The 14,430-nt window shown below is 36.5% G+C and overlaps 1 protein-coding gene across 1 annotated transcript; it reads left to right on the top strand.

Annotated features, from left to right (window-relative positions):
• The first annotated feature begins 12,573 nt into the window (after window positions 1-12,573).
• Window positions 12,574-13,288, top strand: LOC108868312 (blue copper protein-like). The gene is made up of 2 exons (XM_048579528.1): window positions 12,574-12,736; window positions 13,053-13,288. Exons 1-2 carry the CDS (start codon window positions 12,574-12,576, stop codon window positions 13,286-13,288), a joined length of 399 nt encoding a protein of 132 aa, XP_048435485.1.
• Window positions 13,289-14,430: the final 1,142 nt, after the last annotated feature.

The following is a 14,430-nucleotide window of genomic DNA, read 5'->3' as shown; positions in this document are numbered from 1 at the left end:
AATCAGCAAGAGGAAGAATTGTTTAACCAATTAGACGGAATGTTCAATCTCTAGGTGGCCCAAAATGAGAGGGAAGAGGATGAGGATCGTAGAAAAAGAGATGATGAAGCAAGAATGGCAAGAGACTCACATTCTCGTCAAGTCATCCAAGCTGTGGGTCAGATCTCCAGGCCTAGCCATTCCGGAAACCTTGATGGAAGCAGGCAACAACGAGGTACAGAACTCTTCGATGATTATTTTGTCTGTAATAGTGCATTCCCTGATACGTACTTTAGACGTCGTTTTAGAATGGAACGACATTTGTTCAACAAAATCATGATTGCTGTTTGCAACCATGATTCTTACTTTGTGCAAAAGAATGATGCTTTTGGTGCTATGAGTCTCCTTCCCCAGCAAAAAATTACTGCTGCCTTGCGGATGCTTATATATGGAGCATTTGCAGAGCAAGTGGATAACGAGGATGGGGAAATCAACCATTCTTGAGTCCCTAATGAGGTTTTGCGAAGCAATCGAATATATCTACACTGCAGAGTACCTCCGGAAACCTACTGACATGGACTTGCAAAGGTTTTTGAAGAAGGGCGAGATGTGAGGTTTTCCTGGGATGATTAGAAGCATCGATTGTATGCACTGGACATGGAAAATTGTCCAAGTGCATGGCAAGGCGCTTATAGGGACAGAAAATGAGCAAAAAGTATCATTTTGGAGGCGGTGGCATTTTTGATACATGGATTTGGCACGCCTTTTTCGGGATTCCAGGAGCTCAAAATGACCTCAACGTCCTTGCTTAATCCCCAGTGTTCAACGATGTCCTGCAAGGAAAGGCACCAAAAGTCACGTACTATGTCAACGGACGTATGTACGACGGGCCATACTACCTAGCAGACGAAATTTACCCAAGGTTGTCAACATTTGTCAAAACAGTGCCACGTCCGCGAAGTGCAAAGGAAAAACACTTTGCAAGCTGTCAAGAGGGGTGCATGAAGGATGTAGAGCGTTGTTTTGGTATCCTCCAAGCTCACTGGCGATCGTCAGGGGTGCTGCCAGATTTTTTGATGTAGAGTCGCTTTGATCCATCATGATGACGTGCATCAATCTTCACAACATGATTGTTGAAGATGAGTACGATTATGATGTCGTTGATGAATATGAGCCAGACATGATGAACAATTCAAGAACATGTATATATTGTGCTCATGACGCCACCGAAGAACCCGTGCAATATGAGCCATTAGAAAGGGATTGACGTTACAATGAATTGATCATTGAACAATATACTGCACTTCAAAGGTCATATATGCACAATGCTCAGCAAATTGATTTGATAGAGCAGTAGTGGGAATTGAAACGAGCTCAAGATACTTAAGTTCATTTAGTGTGTTTGTTTTTTTTTTTTTTTTGGTGTGTTTATTTAATTTTATTTGGTGTGTTTCTTTTAGTTCATTTAGTGAGTTTTTTGTTATTTGGTATGTTTATGTAATTTTATTTGGTGTGTTTAAATGTCTTTTGAATAAAGATTCTCTTAGTATAAATAAATTACCAAATTAAATAAAGTACTAAAATCAATAAATTGGAAACAACATAAAGTACTCTATTTAATAAATAAGAAATTACAACCCAAAGTGATTGGAAAATTATGGGCTCCGATTACAAAAAGTACTTTATTCATCATCACTTAACCAATTTGTGGTGCTAGGGTGATCTTCTCTTGTCGTGCTAGGACCATCTCCTCTTGCTCTCGCTTCTCTTGCACACATTCTTCGCACCACTTCCGTTTTCTCTGACTTCCAAAAATATTTAGAATTTGGAGACTTCCCTTCTAAAGGTGTGTTCATAATGTCACGATCTTGTTGAGCCATTCTTTCTTCTCTAACTTGTTCCCTTTCTTGCCTAAGTAGCTCTCTTTCTCTCTTATTAGCTTGAAATGCTCTCTCAATAGCTGCAACATTTGCCTCGTCTCTAGCCTTATCAGCCTCAAATTTTGCCATTTCCCGTGCCAAAGTCAATTCACATTGGAAAGCAAGTGGTTCCATATACTTTGCATAATCATTCTTAGAAGCACTCCCTTTTCTCTTTGAAGCCTTCATACCTTGAGGCCTAATTGGATAATGGGTCGATCCCGACGCTTGTTCAAGGGGGCGCTTTAGACACTTCTTTTGCTTTATCATCATGAACATGTGAGCCATGATCAGGTGTAGAGTGTAGATGGGTGTTGTTCATGAAAACTTTTGGACCAACATGCACAACTTTGAATTTAGGACAATCTTTGACAATATTCCAACATTCCCATCGGTTGAATGATTTATTTTTTGTTTTTGTTTTGGCACCATACCAAGCTTGTGCTTGAAGTTGCAACACAATGCGGGATAAGAAATAATTATAATGAAAGTAGGTAACAAATAAATAATACAAACAAATAATTATAATGGAAGTAGGTAACAAATAACAAATAAATAATACAAGCAAATAATTATAATGAAAGTAGGTAACAAATAACAAATAAATAATACAAAAAAGTAATTATAATGCAAGTAGGTAACAAATAAATAATACAAACAAATAATTATAATGAAAGTAGGTAACAAATAAATAATACAAACAAATAATTATAATGTAAATTTGGGTATAGTACAAAAAATTAAATAATATATTGTTACCTAATTCACATAATTTTCCCCACTTCGAATATTAGTACTAGCTTGTGCCAAGGCGTCTCTCCACGTACTAAACGATTGGCTAAGTAATTTCCAATGATTAGACATCGATTCTTTGGTTCTTTTCCCATCCATTTTCTCAAGATAATTGGTATGAATAAAACTCCACATTTCTCCCAACTACATCTCATTACCCGTAAGCAAACTATGAGTAACTTCAACCCAACTAGTACACAACGCAATATCTTCAAGAAGCATCCAATTCGTACCTGCATCAGTAGTCATTTTGTTGAAAAAAAATTGGATTGAAACTTTGAGAGAAAGATAGGAATGTGGTTGAAAGTAGTTGAGAAAATATGAAATTGTGGTGTAAGGTAGATGATAATGAGAAGGTATTTATAGAAAAGTAAAAACAATATTTTAAAAAAAAATTCAAATTTTTTTGTTGGATTTTTATTCATTTTTTACAATTTTTTAAATTTCTTTATTCAAGTAATTAATCTCTTCTGTTGGATTTAAAAAAAATTGAATTCCAACACTCCATATTGTGCTACGTGGCACAACGGTAACATTTCTGAATTTTAAAACTATTTTTTCATTTTTTTTATTTATAAAGGAGAATAATATCAACCGTTGATCTCAGATCCAACGGTTGATATTAAATAAGATTTTTTTTTATTTTTTTTTACCGTTGCAAATCGGACAATCCACATTATATAGCCGTTGAGATCCAACAGACCATAGGAAGCCACATGGCTCCCAAATGGTAACATTTTGAAACTGCACCACGGGCCCCAGGTGCTGAAACCGTGTCTAGTGACGCACCCCCACGCGTGGGTAAGGTGCACGCGCCTGACAGAAAAAAAAAATAAAAAATTAGGCTGACGCTTAGATGACGTTAGCCCTGCATCAGATCCACTTCGAGCTTGCGGGCTGGCAATTCCTCATAGGTCTGGTGCTCGATCCTCCAATATCCATCGGGCTTCTCACGTTGGAGCAATCACGTCAGGCTCTCGGGCTCTTTTTCCTGGCCTGTCCCCAGAGCAAACTCCCACGGTGGAGTTGCTCTTAGGGGATGAAGCTTTTTGTCTAGCAAAACTGTTTAGCGCAATGAAGGTACACATTTGTCGCGCAATGTTTGGAAAAAAGATGGTAAAATCCTGGTTTGGTGCCAAAAATTGTGCCAGAAAAATTACCGCTTTTTTTTTTTTCCCAAACATTGCACGATGAATGTGTACCTTCGTCGCGCAAAGTCCACGGGCTTTTCTAGATCACAAAAGCTGTTTGGAAGGTAGAAACTGCAAACCAAATTGCAACAGCTGCCTCCCTCACTTATAGCTTCAAAACCTTCTCTAAGCCCTCCCTTGGTCTTAAATTTTTCATACCAATATTTCATCTTTCTTCTCCTCCATCTCCTTTCCCTTCCTCGATCTATCCCTATCCAGTAAGCGATTTGATTTTGCATATGTAACTTTGAATTGAGAATTCAAACTAAAACAATTAAATTTGTTTTGTACAGAATTTTTGTATACGAATATCATTGAAGAACGAATTTGAATGTATTTTCTTTGCTATATTACTCTTTAATTTTATCTATTTTAATTATTGTGATTTAATTTATTTGTATGCACATATTTTTGTACATCATGTACACAATTGTTTAGTGTTGTACGGAGTTAATACTACTTAACTTCATACGCTTTTCTCAAGAAATTTTTAGTTTCCTGTTTGAGAATTAGTTGGATTTCGTGCATGGATGCGAAAGCATGACTGCAGTCCAATTAATTCTTGAATTGTCCCATTTTTTGGACAATTTGGGAATGCATAGTTATGTGTCGTAGTTTGCAGTTCATAGATTAGGTTTCGATAGTGGCAATTTTGGTAACATTTCCTAATGTTCTTTGAGTGCACGGTAGATATTATATATCTACGGTGTGTAATTGAAGAACTGTAAGGATATGCTGTCAAAATTTGCCCACGTCAAAGTTTAATCCGATGGAACCGTAAATTACGGCAAATAATTGTGCATTCCTAAATGGGTAGGGCCCTTATTGGAGGCATAAGGTGACAAGATAGTAGTTGAAGTTATTGTAATTCTTGTATTTTATTGTGATTGCAAACAAAATGGACAGACAATAGATACATAATCAGAACAGATGTGTTGCTACGTACTTGGATGAAATGGATGAGCTCATTGAATTTGCAAGTAGACACAACCTGGGTTCAACTCATAACTAGTGTCTGTGTAAGAGGTGTAACAACTCAATGAGGGAGACATTAAAAAAAATGTTCGATTTCATTTAGTAAGAAATGGGTGATGAAGACCTACACTACTTGGAATCATCATGGGGAACAATTAGACCATGTTTCATCTTCATACATGACACGAGTAGAGACTGTTAAATTTAATGTGGATCCTAACAAACAAGCTATGGATATTCTAAATGACATTTATCCATACACCTCAACCAACACCAATCAGGAAAGGGGAGATGACCTCCCTCCAATCATGGACAATGAGGCATTCAAAAATTATGAAAAACTATTGAAAAATGCCAAGCAAGAATTATATCCGAGTTGTGAAAACTTTTCGGTGCTCATGGTAATTGTAGAGTTGATGCATGGCAAGATCAAGTTTCTTATGTCAAACAATTGTTTTGATTACTTTTTGGGGAGTTGTCAAGAGGATGCTTCCAAAGGACAATTGTTTACCTTAAGATCATAAAAGGGCCCAAAAAGTGTTGAATGGTCTCGGATTGGGGTACGAAAAATTCACGCATGTGTAAATAATTGTATATTATTCTATAAGGTGAACAAACAGTTAGATAAATTCCCTGTATGCAATGAGCTGAGGTTTAAAATGACATCACAAAATAGAAAGACCAAGATTCCACAAAAAGTAATGAGCTATGTTCCATTAAAGCCTAGGTTGCAACAATTGTACATGTCGATGTATATCACAAGTGACATGAGATAATATAAGGACGAGTAAATGACAATGTCATGAGGCATCATGCAAACGGAAAGGCATGGAAAGAATTTGATCGAATGCAACCTGATTTTGCAGCTGATCGGCGCACCATCAGATTGGGACTTGCCATTAACAGATTTAATCTGTTCAAGGTTCTAAACCAAACCCATAACACTTGGGCAGTCATCGTGTTTCTTTATAATTTGTTGCCTTGGAAATGCATGAAAAAAGAATACATGATGTTGACTCTATTAATTACTGAAGATCCAAAAAGTTCATTAATGTTCATTTACGACCATTGGTTAATGAGCTAAAAGATTTATGGGAAAATGGTGTTTGTACATACAATAAGTATACTGGGCAGAAGTTCACCATGTGAGCAGCAGTGATGTGGACTGGAAACGATTTTCTCGCGTATGCATTTGTTTTCAGGTGGATGATGAAGGGTTATTTGGCATGTACAATATGCAAAGAGAACGTAACATCATCTTGGCATGCCAAAAAAGTTTGTTATCTTGGTCATTGTAGATGGCTCTCTTAGGACAACGCATGGCATCAGAACGAGAAAGCCTTCCATGGCATAACAGACACTCGTCCAAGACCAAGAGAATTGTCTAGATATGAGATTTTGGATGAGTTAAACCGTTTGGAATTTGGTCATTTCTGTAAATGGGTCAGTATGACCAGACCAACTACACATTTGAACTGGACGCACAAAAGTATGTTATTTGAGCTCCCGTACTGGTCAAAGTTAAAAATGAGACACAACCTCGATGTTATGCATATTAAGAAAAATGTGTTTAATACTTTGGTCAGGACAATTCTAAGCATTGAAGGAAAAGTGAAGGACACAATCAAAGCTTGCCTCGATTTGGAATGAATGGGCATTAGGTCATCCTTGTTGAGGAACAGAGTCGGTAGTACACTAAAAAAAGGTCATCTGCTTTTTACAATTCATCCGAATGGGAAGAAAGAGTTTTTCAACTTTCTTTCTTTTGTAAAGTTTCTAGATGGGTATGCTTCCAATATCTTGCTTTGGGTGAATGTGAGGGGATGTAAATTTTTTAAAATGAAGAGTCATAACTATCATCTGATACTGCAATGCCTTCTTCCGGTTGGTATTCGACACCTATTGCCTCTTGATGTGGTGAAACCAATCATGTTGTTGTCAAGATTTTTTTTGCAATTGACTGCAAGGTGTTTGTGGAAGTTAGATGTTAAACAATTGCAGAACGACATTATGAAAGTTGTATGCAAGTTCAAATAGATATTTCCTTTAGCTTTCTTTACAAGTATGATTCACGTGATGATTCACTTGCCATATGAGGCATTAGTTGCTGGACTAGTCAACTGTCTATGGATGTATCCAATAAAATGGTACTTAATTAAGCGTCCGTATATATAATAAATTCAATGATCAACAAACGCTTCGAATCATTTCTATCATACTTTTTATTTGTGCAGATTTCTTGGTGAGTTGAAAAAGTGTCTGAAACTAGGCAAAGCCCAAAGAAACACTTATGGAGGGAGGCATGGGTTGCATATGAGTCGCTTACTTTTTGTACAATGTATCTTGAAGATGTTGAGACGGCTTTCAATCGTCCTTAACGTAATAATGATGGTGGTGTTACAAAAGAAAAACTATTTGTCATGTCAACGGGATCAAGTTCTTGGGGGCAGCACATGATGACAAGTCATCTACTCAAAATAGTGGTGTACTTGTCCCAGGTGTCGACAACAGTGAAGACATTGATTTTTATGGCAAACTAACTAGTGTAGTACTATTGCTTTACAAAGACATGCGTCAAGTAATATTGTTTAAGTGCCTTGGTTTGATGCAAACCCACGTAACCGAATAAGTGATAAGCGAGACCATGGTTTACTATCAGTAAGCACTACCAGGCGTTGGTACTATGAAGACCCATAAATTTTGGCAACTATGGCGAAACAAATATTCTATCTAGACAACCCAAAGGCCAACAGGGGTTGGAAAGTTGTTCAAAAGATTGATCAAAGAGGGCTATATGATATTCCTGAACTAGATCATGATGACAACGACAACATCGCTGACCAATAGTTAACATCTTTGATAGAAATTGGTGAAGAAACACTCTGAGATACTAATGTTGTCCAAGAACCATTTCAAGTAGCTAGAGTTCCCGAAATTGAAATACCAATAGAGTCAATTACAATTGACCTTGGTGATCTGCCACAATACAATGCACCAGAAGAGGCAAACGAAGATTAGGATGAATGGGAATCCGAAAATGATAGTAGTGAGGGTAGCAATAGTTATTATTGTAGTTCGAATGAGGTTTAATGTAAACTTGTTAAATTTAATGGTATATTTTTATTAAGGAGCTTTAAATTTTATTTAATTTGTACGTAAAATACATTTTATAATTATTATTTAGTTATTAAGTAGCATTAAATTTTATTTAATTTGTATGTATAATAAATTTTTTTTTTTTCAAATATAACTGGCGCGACGCCACAATGAGGCCGTTGTGCAAACACCTATAGTGTGACGTCATAACATATACATGTGTCACACAATTTGTTAAAATTTTGGTAGTTCAATTAGAAAATATGGGCCTTTTTTTAAAAAAAATTTCCAAATTATTGCGCGACACTGGTGCGTCGCGCAAGGTCTTTTTAATATCAAAGTCCCCCTCCCTTTCTCGCCCTCTCACTCACTCCGTCTCTCTCTTCCCTCTCGCAATGTTTCACTCTCAGTCTCTCTCTTCCCTACTCCACCATTTCATTCTCACTCAAATTAATTTCAATTCACTCGCACCTCAGCACTCCGTTTTCCAAATTCCTATTCACTGAAGTTAATCGAAAGTAGGTTACCCTCTTCATCTCCTCAAGTAAATTTGATTATCTATCAATTTCCCTCAATTTTTTTTGTTGGTTTCAAATTTATATTGATTGCTAGGTTTTGGAAGGGTGTATGGGTTTGGGTAATTTCATATTATTATGGGATTTTGGCAAATTTTGGCTTTTGAGTTTGGATTGGAATTTGATTTTTGTTGACAATTTTCTGATAAAGCCCAACAAGAAATTTAGGAGTCTAATTTTTTTTTTTTTTAACATAATCTTCAGACTTTTTTCTGGACAGATGCTAATTGTATTTGTAACAAAGTCGATCCTTTCTTGGGGCAGCTTCTTTAGAGTCTAAGCGAGGTTTAGATTAGTAATTAAGTGTTGTGGATCACCTAAAAAATAGTTATGGTTGATGCCTTTGTATACTGGAATTTTGAGTGTGGACACATGGGTGTCCGTGTGCTGTGTTTCCTGGAGGTAGACCTTCAGATTTTACAAATAGAAAGTTTTTTTGTTCGTTGTGTTTCCTTCTTGAGAGTTTAATTGATGAAAAAGTAGTCGGAGGCTGCAGGGTTGATGAGCACTGAATGGGCTAGCATAATCTAATCGTAGCTGTTTGAAGGCAGGAACATAACTTACTCCAACGAATTGATGAAGATAGCGTATGACTCGTGACATCGTGGAGCGGTTACCTCACAGCAACATAGCAGCATCGTTACCAGCTGTGGTTTGTTATTCGGTGGACAATTGGCATTGTGCTATACAGTGGGAGTCTTGGGCAGAAATTCTTGAGGAGACGAGAAATTGGTGCGGCATGAGTTGTCGGTTTGTATTTTCATTTTTAGCCTTTATTATTTTTTAATTTTGATTTCAAATATTATAAACAAAAGTATATTATCTTAATATTATTAAATTTCTTACTATTACTTTATTATTTTTATATTTGTAGTTCAATTATAATCTTAAGGACATATCCCTCGAGGCCACCACATACTTAGAGGAGAACATAGCAACCCGGTACAAACATTGGAATTGCAAACTCCACGCGCATTTTAAGAAATGGGATGATCCAAAGATTACTTGCCTAGAGGGTTGCCCAACGGAGTTGTTGGAGCGGTTGAAGGATTGGGAGTGGCTCTGCAAACATTTTACGGACACAAGATTTATGGTAAGTATGTACATAATATGTTAATAATAATTTATTATTGTTTTAGTTTTTTTTTAAAAAAAACTTTTTTACTAATTTCTTTCAAATAGTCGCACTAACATGTATATTGTGTGTTTAACAAAAGAAATCTATTGCTGGCAAGAAAGCTCAGGAGTCAAAGACACTTCTCCACCATTTCGATTAGATGCCCTTCTCTTATAGGGTTGAAGTGCGACGTTAGGTAAAGTATATTGATTTTAAATTTTATACAATTTAATTTTTTTTATTATGATTAATAACATTTTCTTAATTTTTTTTTTCTTCAGGAGGGTTCTAAATTCCCAGAGCTCGACATTTTCAAGGACGTTTATGTTCGACCTGTCAATGAGGCCACTGAGCAGCTCCATCTAAGTATATGTAATTGTTATTATTCTTGTATTTATGAATCGTTCAAATATTAACTACATTTTTATTAAATATTAATATTTTTTCTTATTATTACAGGCTACTATGGTGGAGAACAGTCTCTTAACAAGCGAAATCACAGCTTCCCCCGGATACCCCAATCGAGGACGTCACTGTACCCAAGGACGCGAGTCTTCAAATCCTGACTGAGACCCTAAATCAGACATTCGGTCATCGTCATGGCAAAGTTGTTAGGGAGATGAGGAAAGTGCGGGTTTGTGAGACGGGTGCCACCTTTTCCAGACTAACCATGGGACAGGTTGTTGCCCTAATGGAGGAAGTGGCAACCCTAAAAGCCCAAATTGCGGCCCAGGACCAGAAGATGAACATGATCTTACAGGCCTTCAAGTTGTCAGGCCTCCAAATCCCGATGCCACCACCTGATCCTGCTCCACCTTCAACATCCCAATTGTTTCACCCAGCCGATAGCCAGTATCTTGATGCATCAAACCTGAACAACTATTTGTTGTAGTTTTTTTTTTTTTTTTTTTTTTTTATTCGGATAGCTTGTACGTTCATTTTCATATATTTTATAGTTAAATATTATATATATATATATATATATATATTTTTAGAAGAAAATAAAACAAATAACAATACCTTTGTGCGAAGGTTTTGTCGTGCTAATTCTTAGGCGATGTTTTTGTCTTTGCGTGACAAACTGTGCTTCGTCACACAAACTGTTAATCATAGTAGTGTGTTGATACTAAAATCAGTGAGACTTTGGAATAACGTAAAGTGTCAAGTTTGTTACCTTCGCAAGGTTGCTCTAGTCATCTAGTGAGGATAATATGTAAAGAGATAGAGATAGAGAAGCAAACACAAGTTATCAATGGTTCAGCCTAAGTCAGGCTATGTCTATGAGGGTAAAAGAGTTCTATTTAGTAGTGAAGAGTTTACACAATACATAGGTTCAAGCACAATTATCATTAATTAGTGAGTTTTATTAACGAGTTTAAGTACGACAATGACATTAGGGATAATTGTAGAATAATGATCTCTTTTTATAGTTGATGAAAGTCGCAAGCTTTCATTCGCGGTCGATGTGGAATTTTAGGAGCTTTATTCTAATGTTGACACGTGCTGCATTATGATTGGCCTCCTGGTTAGAGTGAAGCTCTGTGACTTCGGCAAGGGTGCCTCAAAACGAATTCTTTAGTGGGTCCTTGAAGATATGACGTTGACCGGTATATGGTAAAAACGGAATTAAACCCATTTTACTCTTTTTGTTGGACTCCTTCCATCCTCACTTAAACTCCAAACCTAGTAATCAACTTCCTACACAAATCTATCAATGAATCTAAAGAAGGACAACAATAATATAGTGGATGACGGTTTTGAAGGTGCATGAGGTTGGGAGATCATGAGAGATATGATGAAGGTTGAGGTTGCAATGGAGACGAGAGAATATGAGACCACAAGGGAGATGAGGGAGGAAAAGAAATGAGGAGGGCTACTTAGGTATTGTTGAAAATGAATCTCACATTCATGGGAGAGGGAATCTTACATGAGTTTATAAGTTAGTTGGGATATCATCCTATTACCAATTACTTTTATAGTGAAGCCCCAACTTCTTTCAAGTATTAGATGTATACAAAACATCATGTGACAAATCCAAGAATCGAATTAGTTTAGTCAAAATCAACAATCCCCATTCGGGTCAGGCCAACACTGAGTTTTTTGGTTTTTCTTAGTTTGTTCTGGTTCAGTGTACCAGTTTAAATGGCCAACCCAATCCACCAAACAAGGTGGGGTTTTTCGTGGGATAAACCTTCCATGAACCCATTAGTTTTGTGTCATTTCGGTTTGAGTTAACAGATCGTCCAAGAAATAGCCATGTCTATATACCACGATCATAAGTTTTACAATACATTCATATAATGCAAATGGATAATGCTTCACGCAAGTTCGAATCTCCTTCTTCATATATTAGAATAATTTATGATATAGTCTTGTAATCAAAACCAAACATGAGAATTTGGACAATTAATAACACTCTTAGCAAAATGTAAGTAGTGATATTCTCGCCACCATATTATTGGTAGCCCATTGTGAGGCTAAGTACACTCTCTCACCCTTTTAGTATAGATAATATCGTTTGTTAAAAAAAGGTATATTGATAAATGCTATTAACCAATTGACCTACAAATTTTTTACGATATTTCTTTTTCATTAGGCATCCATAATAGTGCAGGAAAACCAATTCGTAGGGCACGCCACATATAACTTCATGGAAGGTTCCTGGTCACACAAAGCAACCAATTTTTTAAATTTGTCCAACAAAAACAAGATTGATGTGCTAGAGAGTATAATTTGTTTATTATGTTGTATTTAACTCTCAAATCTTTTCGTACACCCAATGCTGGACTAGAGTACTCATGTCAATTACAGCCCTATAAATTTGCAAACTTTCAACTCATTTTGGCAACCAAATCGATCGAGCTCATCATCTAAACAACAACCAACTTTAGAGAGTGAACCTAAAAGTAGCTCAATACTAGTTAGTTGTGATGGCCACTTCCCAGCTCTTCCTAATCCTAGCCATTCTAGCAATTTTTGCACCTTCAATTTTAGCAACAGATTATGTTTTTGGCGACTACAAAGGGTGGACGATTAATTTTGATTACCAAGCTGGGGCTCGGGGAAAGATGTTCTATGTTGGTGACAACCTGGGTAAATTCCAAAGACACTAACTTATCTCTAAGTTATATCATACATTAAAAGTTATATCATACAATAAATTTAGGCCAAATTATTATGGTCCTTGTGCTTTGGATGAGCGAAGTTCAGCTTCAGTCCATATAGTTTCAGTTGTGGAGATTTAGGTCCACGTATATTTGTTTAATTTTATTATTATAAATAGTGGTTTGGGAACTCATCGAAGAGTTTTTTTTATATCTTTGATCTTATGCAGTTTTTAACCATCCAAAAGGCGCCCACAATGTGTTCAAGTTGAACGGCACAGGCTTTTAAGAATGCTCTCCATTAGACTCTGTGCCATTAACAAGTGGAAAGGATGCGATCAACCTTGCAACCCCAGGAAGAAAATGGTACATTTGTGGTGTTTCTCAGCACTGTTTAGATGCTGGCCAGAAGCTTGCTATAACTGTGTTTCCATCATCCTTTGCTCCTAGCCCTAGTCCCACCTGGGGATACAGATCATACAGCTACCAGAAAGAGAATGCTGCTTCTAGCCCTGGCCCCACCTGGGGATACATCAACTAAAAGCGTTTAATTTGAACAAGGACATGGGAATCTAACGATTAATAACAACATTAGTCGTTGGTTAATATCCGATTAGTATCATGACTTTTTTCTAATTACATTGTTACCGAGTAATTGAGTTTTACCATTATTAATAAGTGAGTTTGGCAATCTGTTTGTGATGCTACAAACGTTGTATGAATTGTTCTGCAATTTTGTATACTTTGTTTCTTACGAAATCAAACACTTTTCTTTTGAGAGCACTTCCAACGTGCTCTTTTGCCCTGTGGACCCGCCCCATTTGCAATCCAATCCCCTGCCAAAGTGGCGCGAGTCCATATGGACAATTGGGCTAAGGGGGAGCCCGTGGGAGAGCTCAGGCGTAAGTCCAAGGCCAGAACGCCTGAGGGGGAGTGATGCAAGGCTAACATCAGTATGACGTCAGCCACGTTATAAAAATTTTTGTGTTAGGCGCATGCATAACATGCGCGTGTGGGGGTACTTTACCGACGATATTTCAGGCGGTAGGGCCCGCGTGGCAGCCCACTCAGTAGCTGTTGAATCTGGACCGTTAAATTTCCAGATCAATGGTCCAGGTTTTTTTTGCTTCAAAAATTAAAAAAAATAAGAAAAATAAGAAAAAAACACGAATGTTATGGTGGGCTACGTGTCACAATCTGGACTGTTGGATTTCAAAAAGTTTTGTAATCAACAGTTTAGATTAATCAAGTTAATAAAAAAGTTTAAAAATAATTAAAAATTCGAAAAAAAAATTCAAAAAAAAAAAAAAAAATATATATATATATATATATTTTTTTTTCTATAAATACCTTACCATTTTCTCCCACCTTACACTACATTTCAATATTTTCAACGATTCTAAACATGGAAGGACACATTGCGCGACGGAATTGGTTAAATTTTTTATTGAAATCTATCCATAAAAATTGTACTTTGGTTTCGGATAATGACACGTGACGTGACGAGATCGTTTATCCTATCCGAAATTAAAAATAAATTTATTTTTATTATTTTAGAAGATAAAAATTACTAATATTTTATTACCTATTATCATGGCTATTCAGTTTACGGGTGGAGATGCAAAAGACAATTACTGTTCATTAAAGACAGTTACTATTCACTTGAGGAGATTGAATTGCCTA

Source organism: the organism of the source record quoted next, unplaced genomic scaffold, assembly GCF_019419815.1.
Source record: "Pyrus x bretschneideri cultivar Hongxiangsu unplaced genomic scaffold, Pyrus_bretschneideri_v1 Contig14, whole genome shotgun sequence".
Classification (NCBI taxonomy): domain Eukaryota; kingdom Viridiplantae; phylum Streptophyta; class Magnoliopsida; order Rosales; family Rosaceae; genus Pyrus; species Pyrus x bretschneideri.
This window is presented reverse-complemented; position numbering and strand designations above follow the sequence as displayed.